Genomic DNA, 19,062 nt, shown 5'->3' with positions numbered 1-19,062 from the left:
TTTGACACGTTCACAGGCTCTGTCATCAAAGTCTCCTCAGCTGGATTTTTTTTCTTTTTCTAATTTGATCAAGATAAGAAAAATATTCCCAAAAAGAGCCGGTGCCATCAGCATGCATTGTCTAGTATCTGTTCAGGGCTCGCTTACCACGGTACTCATGTATTATTAGTCTTATAAATTAACATGCTTTACATGAAAGATGGGTTTAATTTAAACTCTGTATTAGTCAGTCCTCCAAGGTGTTATATTACTTTGTACAGCATCTGCAAATTTTAATTATCGCAATACTTCACTGAGTACATCGCACGCGGCATTACATCACGCCCGTATTGACCGTGCCGCTTCTCGACTTGTTCTTATTTTGAGCTATTGAGGTCTGTGTAATGGGGGCTCTTTATGTTTATTGTGGTTTTCACCTTGGCATTCGTTTTTGCTGCAGCTAGCAAAATCTTCATGTTTTATTAAAACGACTTATAAGCGAGTAAAGATCAGAGAACGAATGGGCTTTAAAAACGTTGCATGCCAACACACTGCTACAAGAAGCCAAGAGAAAAGAGATCAAATACCTTTGAAGTACTTGAAAAATGAAGTTGAGAAATCGTTGAACTAGTCGTCCACTGCTGCTCGGTTGTGGACTGTCTTGAAGCTGAAGTTAGAAATGCCATTTTGCTCTGCTTTTGGTGTGCTTTCTAAGGTTGATTGTCAGCTGTGTGGTAAATAACTTGCATTGTCATTAAACATATAGCCTATATAGTGACTATACTAAGGTATCAGTACTTATTACTGGTATTAAGATTAGTTTCTGGTGATCCAATCGCATGGTCAGCACTAAATAAAGGTGTTAAACTAAGCATTTTAATAATAATCAATTGTCAATTGCATTAACAGTATATCCATATTGGTAACACTTTACTGTAAGGTTCAATTGGTTAATAATAGTGCATAAGTTATCTTGAGCTAACAATGGAATTTTACAGTGTTTTGTTAGTTCATGGTGTTCATTTACACTACAAATAACATTTTTACACATTTTTTCATTAAAGATGTTTTGCTAATGGGTTTAAAGCAATGGGTCTAAAGAAAAACTACATTCAGAAGTTGTTTTTTATACTTATTTGTAGCTTTAAAAGAAAATAACTCTTATTGGAACATTTTGAAAAGCTCATATGGTTACATGAGACCTGCATAACTAATTTTGAATGCCAGTCAGTATTGTGTTTTTCTTGTATTTGGTGGCTGCTTTGTGCTAGGATCACCTGAGACCATTGTTAATATGAGGTTTAAACACTGGCAGACTTCAGGTACAGCTCCAGTATGATGCCTTCCTCTTATTCATTTAACAAGAGTCGCCCACATCTTAGCGCCTTATCAGCTGCTGCCTCTCTCACACTCAGTCATGCTGTCCTCATCGCTGTGGCCGAGGGTGAGGGATTCTCCATGCTCTAAGTGGATTAAATCCTCACTGCATCCAGTTCCAGGCAGCAGTCGCATGGCTTGTCTGTCAAAGGTGGGGGATATTTTCGCAGGTTTAGTCTCCGAGCTGGATTGAGCGTTACACCTCGGGTCCGGTTAAGGGCAGCGTTTGTGCCTCTTCTCACCACATACATGAAAGTAAAACAGCTCCAGCTTCTTCCCACACCCACCACAAACATAGTCTGCCAACTTGCTACATTCCCTAACTTGTGGAGAGATATTGCAATGTTAAGAAATGCCTGCGTACGTCTCTGTGTTTGCAAAAGGCTTGTCAGGAACTGCAGTGGGTGAGGGAGCTTGAGCGGGGTTAGAGGAAAAACCCATATGTCAATGATATTGAAAGCATTTGAGAGAGGAGATCTAAAATACTGTATGGGATGGGTGGGAACGGATACACTGGACAGAAATGACACACAACGTATAAGGAGAAATGCCGGGAATTCCAGGCTGTGTTTGGGATGTCCTCCATGCCTTGGAGAATTGAAACACTCCATTCTGTCTCACTCGATCAACCACACACCTCTCGCATTATAATGAGGCATTGTGCTGAAAATTATTTTGATTGGTGGCTAGACGCATGACCCCAAATTATCAATTCAAGCTAAGGTCAAACACATATCACGTCATTATACCTGGTTGTTTTGTGTGCTGAGATGCTAGACTTTTTTATAGCAAAGAAATTCTTTATAAAAGGATATTTATTAGGGGTGTAACAATATTCAAACCAAACTGAAAAATGCAATAAACTACCAATGGTTCTTACCGCAGTACTTTCCCTGCTGTTGAGGTTGACCTCACTTTACCTTATGTCACAAAACACTTTATTTCCCCATGAAATTTGATTAAATAGTAATTAGGTGTAGCGGTGCACGTATACATCCAGCAAATGTTCCGTACTTCTTTTGCATATTCATGACAAATACAGCGTTGTATCCTAACCATTAATAACCAAAAATCGCAATAAGTTCCATGCTTTGTTACTTTTGATAAAAAAACAAAGTGTCATCGTTATAGTCTGTCCATTTTATAATGAAATTCAAACAAAAAAGCAATTTTGAATGCTCTTCAATGTGGCGTGACAGATCACTGTATAGTTGCAGAGTGAACACGATCATCTCTTCCTCTTTAATACTACTCACGGACTAAACATGAATGAACATCTGATGGTATGTTGAAAGATACAGTACAAGCTGCTGAAATGTATCATAACTTATGTGTCCACAGCTTGTTAGTTCGCCAGAAAAATTAACTCTTATATGTACTATATTATCAAATTTAGCATATTTTACTTAACCTGTTAGTGATGTCTTTTTTTAAATGTATATTTAGATAAATGTATCATGAAAATGACTGCCACTGTGTAAATTATTATATTTCAACAGCAATTTGGAGTAAAAAACTAAATTTAGTCACACTTTAGATTACGATACAATTCTCACTATTAATTAACCATTTACTACAGCTTTTGTCTCAGTAAAAATTACTTATTGATTATAACTATTGATGCTTATTAATAGTTATTAAGATAGTTGTTAGGTTTAGGTATTGGGTAGGATTAAGGGATGTAGAATTTAGTCATGCAGAATCAGGCATTAATATGTGCTTTATAAGTACTAATAAATAGCCAATATCCTAGTAATATGCATGCCAATAAGCAATTAATATTTAAAAGTTAATAGTGAGAATTTGACCCTAGACTAAAGTGTTACCCATAATTGTATAATTAGATCGATAAGTTCTCTGCAGTTTGTATGTTTGCATACAATTTTTTTTGAGTGTTGATTATTATATCTAAAAATATATTGCAATTAAATTCAGGCTAATAGGTTTGGCTCTGTTGTTAACCTTTATTATTACTTATTATTATAGTAATATGCTCTTAATATAGTTTACAGCATTAGCAAAGTTATTATTTTTTATCCTTAAACTTTTAATTGTCATTTGAGTTTATTTAAAGACAGACACAATTTGTTCTGTAAACCACTGTTTAATAATAAAAAAAACACATTTATGTTTGCTTTTCTCCCCCCTGCTGCACTGAATCTGTTACAAACCATCATTTTTGTATACTGTTACACCACTAATTAAGTGAGAAACTACTTGTCTTTCTGTCTGTAGGTTTATTCAATACAATATATAATGTAATATAGAATAATATAAATAGAAAAAAACTTGTACAGAACATTTTTGCTATATATATATATATATATATATATATATATATATATATATATATATATATATATATATATATATATATATATATATATATAAAATACATATAAAATTTGGATAATGGTTAGATAAAGCTATGTGGACTGGAACTAATTGTGGTATACTGCTTTTATTATATTGTGCATATGCTTTTCAGTTACAGCACAATAATAGCCTGACGTGAACTGGATGTGTATTTCCGCTTTACCATATAGAGACTCTTTACACTGAGAACTTCAGACGTTAAAATGTGTTTCATCTTGTGATCATCAGTTTCTTGGCCATAATTTAAAGTCTCCCTTTGTGTCGCAGTTTGTAGAGTGAGGATGTCAGGCTGGATTTGCGGGCACTGATGGGATGGTTCTGTTGTAACCTGGGCTCCCTGGGCCGAGAAGGCAGGGAACTGCGGTATGTCCTTGATGAAGAACTCCGCTGCGACACGGCCTGTCCCTTTGACTCACGCTGAGCGCTTGATACTCGGCACGAGGAGGTCAGCCTGACCCACTTTCCCCCGCCTGCCCTTCTGTCATGTTAGAAAAGGTGGGCGAGAGGCCAGGGTTGAGTGGGCGGATGGGTGCACTAACTGACAGCGGGCGTGTTTGTGCGGGGGGTTACGAGAGAGCGCTCCTGCTGTGGAACGCAGGTACATCTCAGCCCACCGAGACCGTAATGGACAGGCACTCCCACAGAGCTCATTGTCTGACCCTCTTATTGTAGCTCCTCATCCTCGATGACTCCTACAGCTCTCTTCCTCCTCCTCTTCATCACTTCACTGCACCGCAGTGCTTCTGAGCACCAGCTGTAATCTATGCAATCAAGCGCAAGATATTTAGAATCAGCAGTGTTAGCTGCACATCATTTTATGTAATGTGGAATATTTCTATGCTCTGGAAGTCGTTTATGTATGTGAATGACCTGCTAACCTTTTGTAAGGTCTTTACTGAAAACATAGCTTTGCATATTATATAGTAAGGATGCACAATATATCGTTACGTATCGTTATCAGTCGATAAATGATCATTTTTGATGTTATCGATCCGATAAGAAAATTGGACAGATATATTCAAGCTGATAGATAATGTATTATTTCCTTCAGCTGAGACATAGACTGTCTGCCATGATTGGTTTGAATTGCTCAAAATTTGATTGAAATCACTTCAAAAAGGAAAATACATTTATGTGCAACATTTGCAGTGTAAGTCTAACATATAAGCTTCATAAAATTATGAGAATGCAAAATTGTGTTTCCGCTCTTTTGTTGAAGGAAGAGCGCGTCCACGGAGTTACACCTTCATGACAAGCACAGTCAAGTTCGCTAGTGCATTCGCAGCCTTTTGTGCCGTTGTAAATTGAAATTTATTCTGTTTATATAATGTCATATATGATGCCTTTGGTTGAGCTAATTAACGATGCAGTAAAGTATTCCGGTCTAGGTTCAGCGTGCGCAGTTCAAAACTGAAATGCACATCATTAATAACTACTGGGACTGTGATGTACATAACACTGTAATGAGAACATTTTTGTAATAAAACGTTGTGAATTCTCTGGGTTTAGTTGTTGTGTTTCAGTGCGCTGTAGGGGAAGAGCGTATCCACAACGCATTCTGACAAGCTCGGTCAAGTTTGCTTGTGCATTTGCGTCATAAGTCGCATATAGCAGATATAAGTCGTAATATTATCTTTATATAGTGTAAACATCTAATTAATCTCATATAGGATAAAAAATTATAGATATTACTATTACTGTAATATTAAACATTTTTCTAAAACAATCAAACAAATATTATTATTAACTAGGACTTTTATTGTTCTCGTATTATTTTTATCAACAATGTGGTTTGATTAAAACCATTTCCTTATTGTCCGTGCAGGGGCTAGTCCATGCATGGCATATGCTGCCTAAATAATGTTGTCCAATGACTTGTTTGCAGAATTTAGGTTTTTATTTATATTTTTTATTACCTTTGTTAATGTTAGTAATAAAATGTTTTTGTTTATTAACAGTCCATTCACAGTGCATTATCTAATGTTAACAGACACTTTTGGACTTGGGTTGATTGCAGGTGGAACTTTTGGATCTGAAAATGTTGAGATTTAACTTGAATTTAGATGAATAAATCCTGTAGAGGTATTGTTCATTCATTGATAAATGCTAGCAAAAATGAAACCTAAGGTGTTACCAAAGGCCATAGAAGTGTAAAATTAATTTGAAAGTTAAGGAATCTCACACTGGTTCAAATAGGCTACTGTACTGTATAGGTTTGATTTATGTTGAAGTGTTTGGGACATGGCTCTTAATGGTGAACCTTTAGTTTTTTTAATCACTCTCAAATTTTTGAAAAATTTAGATTTAGATTTATCGGCCAAAATGTTCATATCGGTGCATCCCTGTTAAATAGTATTTCTGTCAGTAGATCCTCATAAATATTGCACATTGCACTTTTAAGTTTGCTTAAGACTTGCTATGTTAAAATAGCATTTGCAACCTTTTTGACTTCTATATTTTGACACGTTTCCAAGTGAAATGGTTTTTAGGGAGAAAAACAAAACATTTATGATTTTTATCTTTTTGAAATTGGTTATTTTGTGAACGGTAACTGTTTTTTGAATCTGTTACATGGATTAGATTTGGTAGCTTTCACTATACAGGATCCATCTGATCAACTCAGAGCGGGCTTCTACACACTAAAGCTGTAACACACTAACTTTCTTTTGGTCATTCCTTTTCGTTTTTCTCTCTCTTACACACACACACAGACTCTCTCACACTCACTCACTCAAACTCAGTGTGTCTGAATGGCAGCTGGCCCTGCGGCTCTCCTGGTTAGTTCCCCTGATAGAGAGTTGGAGACAGACTGAACTGGTGCAGTAGTGCTTATTAGCCATGTCTGTCTGCAGGAGCCCTGCTGAGCCAGCCTTGAACCCTCCGGCCCCCAGCAGAGAAAGAGGGGGAGATAGTCAAGAGAGAGGGAGAGGAAAGTTAAAGCAGTGGAGGACAAAAGCGAGAATGTGACAGCCAGGGAAAGAGACCTTCCTGTCTGACCTGCTTGTCCACTTAGCTGGCCCCTACCTAACCTGATAGAAGGTGGTCACAGAATTGTTACTTTGAAAAATCGTTTCTTTTCATCATTAATGTTGGAAACCTGTGCTGATTGCGAAACCCATGAGTTGAAGCATGACAGCCTGATGCATATTTATTATACATCCCTCTACAAACACCTTGGCAAAAGAATCGCCATTGGCTAGTACATTTTTTTGTTTATTCGCCAACATGATATACTATTTATATATATTAGTGCTTTCAAACCGATTAATAACGACTAACCGCATCCAAAAAAAGTTTGTGTATACATCATACATATATTGTGTGTGTGTACTGTGTATAATTATGTGAATATAAATACATACGCCTGTATGTATTTAAGATTTTTTTTAAATATTTATATATAAAACATTTATATTTTATATATACAATATAAATATATTTATGCAAATATTTCTTAAATATATACATGTGTATTACAATATACATAATAATTATACACACCACACACATATATTAAGTAAATACACTTTTATATCACAATAAATTGTTTGACCTCATCCCTTATATTACATACTCGTATGAAAGTATATTTGATATTTCAACTGAACTTAAGGCTGGTGGTAGTGCTTAAGATATTGTTGGTCGTTCAGTGTTTCTGTAAAAAATGATAATAGTAATGGATAGTAATTATTAATAAGATAATACTATATACAATGCACTAAAAATTGATAAGCTGCTGGGATCATGAATATTAATCATGTTGTCTGCATTCGCTCAATCTGATTTGCTGAAATCTAAACAGGGAGATGAGCACCAGCCAGTGAGATTGCCATTTGCTCATTAGTCCTGCCCACTTCTTCCAATCTTCTGCTTGGTCTTAAAAACTGAATAATTCCAAATTAACTACTTTGTTACTTTGTTTGTAACTACTTTTTACAGGACAATACAACAAAGAATATTGTTAACATGTAGCGCATTGATTCTGCGTCGTGTTTTAAGAGAGCATGTGCGTGAGAGAAACACTGCTAGCACTCTCAGCAAAGCAACGGTGAGTTGTGTACCTTCACACTAGAGTTTACGGTATGTCAAATACACGCACTGCGCATCCATTGAGCTGAACTAAAATAGACAAATCGCTTAAAATATATCTATGCTAAACTTACTTTTAGCCTCTAATACACACACTGGGGAGTAAAATCGAAGCATTTATTAGCCAATGGGGATAGATATTATTTAGTTGCCCAGAGAGAAGTTTTACTCGCATATGCGAGCCATTTATTCGCATTGTGGAGGATTGTTATAATGAAAAGATCTTGCATCATCTGCTCTCTCAGACCTCAAATACTCAAATACTAATATTTTTAGAGTCTTCAAGCATTCATAATGCCCAAAGTGCACATCGCTATTGCAGAACAGACTTAAGTAGTTGACATAGTGTTTGTTTTTTCCAAGAGAGACCGTGATGCTGTCTGCCTGACTGACCGACCTCTGATATTGTAGTGTGGCGAGTTGCTGTGGCTGCTAAAGTTTTAATACGCTACAAGATTAGGTTCTGTGGACAGATGCGTAGAGGCCGTGAGGTTCAGTGGCGGGTTACACAGTATGCTGCTCTGACTTGCCCTTTTTTGCATGCATGCATCTCTTGGACTCTGAGGATCAGCTGTCCTACAGAGCATTCCTTTATTGCTCCTAATGGTGTCTCTACTTCTTATGCATTTTGAGACTCCCTTACCATGACGTGTCATTCCCTTCAGTCCACGGTTAAACATCCAACACACATGCAATCAACCCTGATCAGCCCAGTGGAAATGGCCCGTTATTGCCCATATAGATGTTATACGGTTTTCTTGTACAAATTCATCACATATTAACCTAGATTGTGTGTTTGCTTAGTATTTTCATCTAATCTTCTCTCTTGTGAGCGTTTCTCTCGCAGTCTCGTTTCCACGCCAGACCAGCTCATGCGAAGATCCCAGAGCTTTTATATCACACCCATCTGTCAATACAATTTGGTCAAATGATTTCAAAACCTGTGCGTTTCTAGTGTCTTAAGCCAAGTGGCTGGCTAAGCTCCAGCTGGAACACGCAAAGCATTAAGGCATGATGTGCGTTCAAGCCGCCTCCTGCTGATTCATCCCTCACATGCTGAAAAATTACCTTTTGCTCATTAAAGAATTGTGTAAGTTTGAAAAAAAATAATTTGCATAATTCATTTCCCTCTGAGGATCAGGATGATTAATTAATTACTATGCTGTTAAACTGGATCTCTTTTCTTTTCTTTTTTTAAATTAACCTTAGGACATCCTTCATGTATGGGAATTCTCACGTTTTTTTTTTCCACATCAGTTTCAGTGAATGCATGGGAATCACCGGAGTTATGAAAAATCTCTGTGTCGTTAGAAATAGTTAAGTCAGGGGTATTTATTATTGAGTTTAAAAGTCTCAATATTCTGTATTCGTCCTAAACGTCCTCCCTTTTTTTCCCTTTTTTTTTGAGGCTGTCGTCTGCAGCAAGATGAATCTCTTTAATATATTTCTCTGGCCCGGTTGCTTTGCATAGCACTGAAAAGATGACGCGGGCTGTGGGTTATTATACCCCAGTGTTTTATTCATATTCTCTTATTTGCAGGGACCCTACACACTCGCAATTGCTACGGCACTGTCTGACAGCGCGCTATAGGCTGCATGTAAATGAGGGGTTTAGGTACTATTATAGTGTAATATCATGCGGGGGTCTCATTAACCTATAAAAAAAACCTAAACAATTCTGTCTCTCTTTCCTCCTACAGAACTCAATACGGCACAATCTCTCGTTGAACAAGTGTTTTCTTAAAGTGCCTCGCTCCAAAGATGACCCGGGAAAGGTAAGCGTTTTCTTCTTACCTCCATATGTAGTTCTGTTTTATTCAGAAATGTTTTGTACATTCTCTAAATACAAAATGCCACTACTAGAGCAGATTCGCCCGTTAAAAATGCATACGTATCCTTGTGAAAATAGATGAGAGCGAGCACTCGCTGTAATGTTTTAAAAGCGCTCTCCTGAGCTCTCCGGGTAGAGGAGAAAGCACTTCAGCCTGGCACTTCCTGCACAAGAGAGGGAGCCACCACCTGCTTCCCCTCAGTCAGCATGCCGCTAGCCCGGCCTGTCAGAGCTAAAACAACCCAAACGGATTCATGTGTAGGCCAGAGTGCAGAGCACCATACATGTATCCATGATGTAGATACAGAATCTGTAAAAATGTGAATCATTTTAACAAAATCCATTTATTTTTATTTAGTGCAGTCCTGAATAAGATATTTTGCATAAAAAATGTTTTACATATAGTCCACAAGACAAAAAAAAAACGCTGATTTTATTTAAATGACCCGTTCAGATGAGTCTCAATACTGTGTGTCGGTCCCTGGATGATCCACTGCTGTTTTTTCAGTTTTGTGATGGAGAAGTTAAAATGGCCAATGTTCTGCAGAAAAATCCTCCAGGTCCTGAAAATTCTTCAGTTTTCCGGAATCTTTTGCATATTTGAACCCTCTCCAGCTGTGACTGTATGATTTTGAGATCTATCTTTTCACATGGAGTGCAATTAAGGGACTCAAACACAACTATTAAAAAAAGGGTTCCAGCATTCACTGATACTCCAAAAGGAAACACGATGCAATAAGAGCTTTGCAGTTGAACTGCTCTGGACAAACAAGGGAGTCATAAACAACCATCAGAAAACAAAAAAAAACAGCCGTGGATCATCCAGGGAATGACACATTATTGAGAATCAATGGTTCATAAACCTTTGAACGGGTCTTTTTTTTTTTTTTTTCTTGTGGTCTGTATGTAAAAATATTTGTAAAATACCTTATTCAGGACAGTACTAAATAAAAAATGAATTTTTGTATGATCTCTCTTATTTACTTAAAATAATTCACATTTCACAGATCCTGCAAGCGGTTGACATACTTTATATTACAACTGTATGCGCATCGATACAACATCGATGGACACCGGTTAACTTGTTTCTTTTTTCTCTACATAGTACCACTGCCACAAACGCTTGCTCATTTCTCTGTATCCTCAGCCATCTTGTGCGAGCACATTCACGCACATACGCTCACAGCGCGACATAAAGAGAAGAGCGGAGGCATGCAGGGGATGGGGACTGAATGCTAATTTCATGTTTTGGTGTAATCCTCTGATATTGACACTCCTGGGATGTGCTCCACTAAATACAAAATAATCTATCGCTGGATGGATTCTATTCCGAATGCACGGCCAATATGCTTGCATCCCTAATGTTCAATTTGGAATTTGCCTCCTTCCACACAGCCCTCCCCCCTGGAAGGAGAACTTCAAAGCTGCGCAGGGCTCTCTTGATATGTTCCATCAATATTGTAATACGGCAGGAATATGGACCCTGCTGTTTGTGCGAGATAGTAACTGAGGCGTGTTTCTCAGAGATGGCAAAAACGATTGTTCACTTCACCTTTGTGATCCGCAGCAGCTGAGAATGAGGAAGGCTGAACTTTGGGGCAGATACAATCATGTTTGCCCTTGAGTAGACTTCTGGTCAGGGAGGTCTAGTCTCCATTAAGACTGTGTTCTACTGATAATTTCCATTAGAAACCATATTTTTAGTCAGTTACCATTAAACCATCACAAACACAGCAGCCATTTTTCACACTGAAATGTACGTATTTTTTATCAAATTAATGCAAACTTGGTGAGCATGAGACTTTTTTTTAAAATGACTATAAAAAAGAAAAGTAAAAACATTAATATTGTGAAATATTATTACAATTTAAATGGTCTTTTCTTTTTTAATACATTTTAAAATATTAAAGCAGCCATTATTCCAGCTTTTAATGTCACGTGATCCTTCAGAAATCATTCTTTGTTATTTGAAACGGAAATCTTTTGTAACTTTATAAATGTTTTAATTTGTACTTTGATCTATTTAATGCAACCCAAAAAAAAAAATCATAAGATTCGTAACATCCCCCAAACTTTTGAAACATGGCATAGGATATACTGTATTTATATCTTCTTCATTTGCTAGTGACTTTCGATAAAATGTCTACTAAATAATACAGTACAATTAAAATGTTTTCTATTTGACATTTTAATTATCTTTTTTGGAATAAAGATGACAGAATTTGGGTGAACTATCCTTTTAGTACTTGATTTGGATGGCCATTGGGAAGGGAGACTGTTAATGTTCTTTATTTGATTGCATTAACTTCTGTTCATTTTGGGCTTCAGCCGAGTTCATAATCTAAAGAAGTAACCTTGACACAATCTTATTGTATTGCCCTGTTTCAGATGCATGTTAACTCTCTTTTCATGGATTTCATTAAACGTTGCTTTCTCTCTAGAGATTGTGTTGCAGCCTACAGTTACTCCCCTCCCAAGGGCTTTCAGTTTTTCAAGATTTTTCTGCTAATTAAAAGGAATGATACTCAGCCTCCCCTTCCACAGTAAAAGTGTCTTGCAGTAGTTTTAATTTCAGTTACATCTGCTAGGTGTAACAGACTGGCAGCATTTTCAGTCACCTTCAGCTGTCCTTCATCATCACTGCATCAATTACAGGAACATGATTATTTAAATTAAAATCCCGAACATGAGGGTGTTTAATACAGTGAGATTGTCCTGCATGTTCTGAACTTTGATGGTCAAATGGTGGAATATAATGCGTAAATGGCGATGCAGGGTGAAGAAGATCATGTTTCAGTGTTTGATAAACAATTTGTTGGAGAGTAGCTGTACTTATCTAGTCTGTTTATTGTGTGGAAGCACTCACTACCTATGACATTTAACATCGTTAGGCTACTTATGCTACATTAGAATATACAAAGAAACTTATGACCCTTTCGCATGACTCACATCAGCGCACCTCTCAAGTCAAGTCATGCTCGGTTGGTTAATTTGCATACAATAGATAATGTGTAATATGATGAATGTCTGAATGTCATATGCTTTTGATGTTGTGTTGTACAAGTTTTTAATCGTGACTTTCAGGTTAAATAAAAATATAGTTAATATATAATATAATGCATATATTTAGCTAAATGCTCCCCTCTAATTAAATGAACAAAATAAAAGAAATAGATTTATATTATAAATTAGATTGTTAGTTATGCATTTCTAAAATATGCATGCACACATGAATACAATTTTAAAAAGCCCCATTCAATCTAAAGATTAGACGATGCTCTTATTGAACATTGTGGTTATTTTTGGTTGACTGCCACACAGTGATCTGCATTCATTAATGTTATAATTTGAATGCCTAGTTTATCATTTGATTAATGTTAATTATGCCACTTCCTTTCATCAAGCCGGTTATAGTACACTGCTTCTAAGGCCAAAAATGTCATGTTAAAGTAAGGTGTGATAATGCTGCAAGGTTTGTGATTGGTCAGATTGTTTTGAAGCTGTCGTCGCACTTAAATAACAAATTGCTTTAACATCCGAATGTTAAAACAGAGACAGTGAGTTCTTTTCTTAAGGAAGAGACGTGGCGAAAAACTGTTCGGTGCAGGAGCTGTGCTCATTGCCATTCCGTGGCTTCTAACCTGTGCTGTATTGCTGTTTAAATGCAGAAATTTACATCATTTTATCAATATGTCTTTGGAGGAACCTGAAGCATGCTGTCTAGACACATCCTTTGGTGATTTTCAATTATTCTCCTTGCTTAGGTGCATGCAAGAGCTGTGCACAAGTAATTTTAAAGGTCTTAATCGCACCCTCTCTGGACAATTGAGATCTTATCCCATATAATATGAAATATTTTAAAATAAAACCCATGCCTGGAGGTTAATTTCTTTTTCTTTTCGCCTAACTTGCCATCCATAGTTGCCTTTAGCTTCTGGGAAGAGCAGCACTATTGAAAAATAAATTAAACAGGAAGAATGCAAAGATAAATTATTCAGCCAGGGTCTTGGGTGCTTGGATACCAGCAGCCCCAAACCAAGGTGTGCTATTTTCTGCCTGATTATCAGAGCTCAGACCTGACCAGAAATCCAACACCTCTGTGTCCAGCCCTGAACAGGAGCAATCGATAAACCTGCGGCTGAGGAAGAGGGGCTTCAGGAGGGGCTTAACATTTTACCTGCCTCTGCCAAGGCTCAGGAGAAATGCGAAGCGAGAGCGAGCGAGCGCAAGAAACGGCTGTAGCGAAAGACCAAACTTCTTCGCACCTCAACATATATCTTCATGAACGTTCTCAAGACGTGATGGGCTTACAAATGGGCTCGCTGAAACTTTGATGAACAAAAAGTTATATGTGTTTGACGGCAAACGCACCCAGTATCTGATTACAGAAGTTTCTCTTCTAGAACCCCTGCTGATTATCGTGCTCTGGTTTTTTTGTTATTGAAAGTTTTATTGCATGGCTTCAAGTAATCCACTGTTTTAGAATATGATGACTTGCTTTGGTCTAATATTCCATCTTTATCCTGTTTCTAGGGTTCCTACTGGGCAATCGACACGAATCCAAAGGAGGACACGCTGCCTACACGACCCAAGAAAAGGCCACGGTCTGGAGAGCGGGTAAGTGAAAGTTTGTACGAGTTTTCTGCTTGTGTGTTTATGTGTGTGCTCCGAGACCCCCTGGTGGTCGGTTTTCAGGCTTACAGACTTTCTCAGGCCAAACTCGGCTCATTACTTTGAGTCTGGTCAAATGATCAAAGAGCAAAAAACAGTGAGTATCTCACTCACACAGTTCAAGCTCAATGTCACTGATTTACGCCATAACTTCACTTGATGCTGTAGTTGCTTTAACCGTACCATATACCATTCAATGGCCACTGTAAAAATGACTGTTTCCAGCATGATGATTTTGGAAGTGTTTCAGTCTTTTTGACTCCAAGGCCCCACATTGTCCACAGTAATAAGGCCCCATAACCTTTTTTTCTTTTCTTTTCCTTTCCTTTCTTTTTTTTCAATTTCCACCTGATAAAATATTTAAGACTTTTGTATAACTAGAAAATCATTACAAAAAAGCCTATGTAGACTTATATTTTGCATGACTTTTCCAGGTCTCGAAATTAAACTTTTAACAGTAGGCTACCTCATAAGAACATTGGAAATTTGGTTCATCAAAGACAATGACATACAAAATATTTCGATTTTAAGTTGATTTAGGTGCTTGTTTTGTCCTATATCAAATTGAGGCCCCCTTTGGAGTTGAGAATCATTGATCTAGACTGCCATCGAAAAAGAAATGGTTTTACCTGAGATTTCAGTTTGCAGTTTGAATTAAATATGGTCCAATTCAAAAACTAAAGTAATCCAAAGATAATGAGTAGAAGTAGGTCTGTTGATGAATTTTCTTCTGGGCTACATGATTCACACAGTCAGATTTTTTAGTGAGGTGCTCAACAAATGTTCAGATATGTAAGCTTATTACTCTAGTTCATCTTTCCAAACTAAAACTGTCAACAGAAAACTAACTAATTTCTTCTGTGTATGTGTTAATAACTCGTACATGTTTTTATTTTTTGGGAAGAACAACAAACAAAACCAACCAAAATTAACAGTTTCAAAATAAAGATATTGATATATAAAAAAAAAAAAATATTAAAAAAATCTTTATTTAAGTTTAGTCTTTTTCCCCTCAGCATTAGCATTCAGGTAGCCCAACTAAACATGAAGTTTGCTTGTGTTTGTTCTGGCTTTTTGTAATGCCAGAAATGTGTGACAACATGGACTTGGTGTCTTGATAAAAAAGGAATGAGATGGGACTAAATATTTCCTGAGTTGAGACTGCTGGCTTTTGTTTTATGTCTGAGTCGGTGCTTTACAGTCGTGCACAGGTTTGCTGATTGCGCGCTTATATCTTTCTATATAGCTGTCTCACTCTGCGTGGCTCAGTTTATCTTGTAGAGGGGGTCCGGCTTATTAATAAACTGTGCCCTAGGCAGCCTTTACATACGTTGCATTCTGCAGTCATTTTTTAGCAAACATCAATTAATGCAGAGTTTCTGCGCCGGTTATTTTCAGCCAGAGCTTTTTCCTTCCATTATTTATGAGCAACACTCACCGGAATATACAACTCGGTTGCACTCGACGCCGGCCTCCGAGGTTGACCTGGCTCAGAGGCATCTTGCATCATTTTGTCCAGCCCTGCGTTGTGGATCGGAGGCAGGCAAACTGAAAGAATTACCATGGTGGTACGATGATAGGAAACCATATAGAGGCAAATAGCATTTGTGAAGAAGCATTTATTTATCAGGGCATTAAATTGCCGTCATAAGCACAACGGGGAAAAATGTGAACAAACAAAGAATCAAAATTGTAGGAGCGTACAATATATTAAGATTACATCTCAATATTTTTTAGGAATTCAGTGATAAATATAACTAGACTTTATTTTGCTGGGTGTATTTCTGCGCTAGTACAGTGGCTGGTTTCGGCCTGTTGTGGACAGATGACACTGAGGCTTTTCATATTCTTCATATTCTGTGCAGAATCAGAGGGGCGTTCGAGCTGGCTACATCACACTCATGCAGTGAAGGCATGCATGCTATCAAGCTGTGTTTTTATTCAATTGTTGCAAAGTGTGATATACTTGATAACGTCTGCTTGCACATCAGTGTAAATGTGAATGTAAATATATTGGACCAAAAAGATTATATGTCAGAAATCCCAGCCTGATTGCATAATTGACCATATGTGTGTCGAGTCGGTGGCGTGTTTTCTTCTGTATGGTCAGGCAGTTAGGCTGGTGTCATTTATAATTGCCACACTCCAGACTCCAGTGAGAGTATCATTCTCTCTGCACACAGCTCTGCCCTCAGGCCACACACAAACATTTTTCATTCTGATACTCACTTCACTCACATCAAAAACCTCCAATTAGATCCATTCTCTCTCAGCCTGATCCTGCATGAAAAATAAGTGGGAATTCTGTCTGTGCGAAGTGTGACGCTCGCTATTAAGAGTATATTTCATTAGACACACGCACGCTCTCTCTCTTTCTCTCTCATCCTCCTCCTGTCTTGTTTAAGAAATTCTTAGACATTAAAATTTGTGACTTAGCAAAATCTCATTTATGTTTATCACAAATTAAAAATCGCATTGTTGCCAGGCAATCCTCTTACAATAAGCAGTTTTGGGAGACAGGCGTGCTGAAGTTATCTTTTACCCCAGCAAGAGCAGACAGAGCACAGGGAGCCGTTCCTCTCTCCTGCTCATCTCTTTCCCAGAATGCCTCAAATTTTGACCTAAATAAAAGGTGTTGCTCTTTTGTTGTTGATAAACGCTTGCTGCGTATGCTTTTAAATTTATTGCACCATAGTAATATCAAACGCCTTTGAATGGAAATCAAAGTCACTTCAGATCTCTCATCATCTCCATCCTGGTTGGCTGAAAGTGTCCTTTTTTTTTTCTTGTTTTCCTGAAGGCATCTACGCCATACAGCCTGGAGTCGGATAACTTGGGAATGGACTGCATCATCTCTGGGAGCGCCTCTCCAACGCTGGCAATCAACACTGTGACTAACAAGGTAGCATTCAATCTCCAACTCCACAAGTCCTGGCTGTGTTTGGCCCATCACAGCTGACATTAGCATCCTACATACCCAGTTTACATTTATATTTATCCTGACATGACTATATGCATGCACTGCATAACAGGACTGACATGTGATGCTTTTGTTTACATGGACACTGAGAAAACTGATGTTGGGTTTCATCTATATTGAGCAGGCATTATGTATACAAATCCTCTTAACAGTGCATATGTGTTGTATTGTGAATTGGCTAATACCTTATTCCAAATGTCTGTTGAGTCCAAAATGTCAGGCTTGCACCTACACAAGCTGTACAAAAATACAGTATTCTTTATCATTGACTATGGTTTGCTTCTATGGTTCGGGAAAGCTGAGCTGAATGATTTTTTGTTAAAATACTTTTGCATATCCTATCTTAATATGCAGAAACAACTAAATTATTTTCTATGTGTTCCTCATTTTATTTAAAGAAGCAAAAATCTTAGTTACAGTGAATCATTTAAAATGGAAGTCAAATGGTGCCAATTTGTAAACATTAAAATACTCACTGTTTAATAGTATAGCCATAAGACATTAATATGTGTGTAAACTTGATATTAATGTGGAAAAAAAAAACTTTCTAACCTTGTTTGTATGAACTTACAGTAATCTTTAAATGTAATGTGTTTTTTTTTTTTAAAGTATAAGTCCAAATTATTTGTTAATCAACATTAGGGTGCTGTCATGTTTACATTTTTACTGTGAATTTTCACAGACAAATCCAGTAATTTCATTAGAAATCTACGCAGTCCGAATTTTCATATGAAGGCAAAAGACTTTCTTACACAGATTAGGGCTGAGCGGTTTTGGAAAAGAATCTAATTGCGATTGTTGTTGTTTTGTTTTTTGCCGAAAATGCTATTGTGATTTAATATGCAATTTTTATTTTATTTTTTATTAATCATTGTATATTAATGGTGGGAATCTTTAGGCACCTCATGATCTGATTCCAAAACAACTTTTTCTTATTAATAAAACTTAAAAATCTTTTTTTATATATACATGTAATTATAAGTAAATTTTAAAATAATTACACATTAAATAATTTAAATAAAACCATTGCATGTTAAGAACTCTAAATATATAAACTTATTAGGGATGCACGATATTATTGGCACGACATCGGAATCGGCCGATATGAATATGAAAAAATACGCCAATATGCCTTGCTGATATCATAACGTGTTGATATGCGCCTGCAATAACTCACGTGTGCAAGGAGTGCTACAGCGATGAGACCATGTCAGCACTGCGGTCATTCTTCAAGTGAAAACAAGCAAATACATTGCATGTACAGTGATTTATATTGACTGTTTTTAAATGCTGCCTTGAATTTGTGAATGCGCATGACCGTCAGCAGCAGATTTGCCACGTTTTCACAACAACTAGCCTCTACTATAACTAGCGTGTCTCCACTCTCTAGCGCGTGCAGCAGCCTCCACAGCAGCAAAAGCTCCTCCAGGTCCTAGTGCAGGCCTGCATGACCGCTATATATTTATATAGTGGGGGCGCTGTTGTTACAGTTATACAATGAAAAGTAGAGAAGTACACAAATAAACTGGTTACTTCTTGTTCTAAATAAATAAATCAGTAATGATGTCATAAATCACAAGCAAGACACTTGTAAATTAAATACTTTTATATACAGTGTATTAATCTGTAATAAAATTTTAGGAAATGGATGATGAAAAATAATCCAAGGAGCTCTACAATTATTGTAGAACTGAAAGACAGCATCAACGGATGTCATGCCACCTCCACTTCATGTGCACAAACTTTACATCCAAAAATT

The 19,062-nt window shown here is 37.1% G+C and overlaps 1 protein-coding gene across 4 annotated transcripts in view; it reads left to right on the top strand.

The window, feature by feature from the left end:
- Window positions 1-19,062, top strand: part of foxj3 (forkhead box J3) — a 126,909-nt gene that overhangs the window by 85,350 nt on the left and 22,497 nt on the right. For all 4 annotated transcript variants that reach the window (XM_067430823.1, XM_067430821.1, XM_067430822.1 and 1 more), the window contains exons 3-5: window positions 9,522-9,596; window positions 14,186-14,269; window positions 17,124-17,225. In XM_067430823.1, coding sequence (XP_067286924.1) covers window positions 9,522-9,596; window positions 14,186-14,269; window positions 17,124-17,225 — 261 coding nt within the window. The remainder of the gene's footprint in view (window positions 1-9,521; window positions 9,597-14,185; window positions 14,270-17,123; window positions 17,226-19,062) is intronic.

This window comes from Pseudorasbora parva, chromosome 22, assembly GCF_024679245.1.
Source record: "Pseudorasbora parva isolate DD20220531a chromosome 22, ASM2467924v1, whole genome shotgun sequence".
NCBI classification, from domain to species: domain Eukaryota; kingdom Metazoa; phylum Chordata; class Actinopteri; order Cypriniformes; family Gobionidae; genus Pseudorasbora; species Pseudorasbora parva.
Note: the sequence above shows the minus strand (reverse complement) of the source record. Positions and strands in the feature narration are given on the sequence as shown.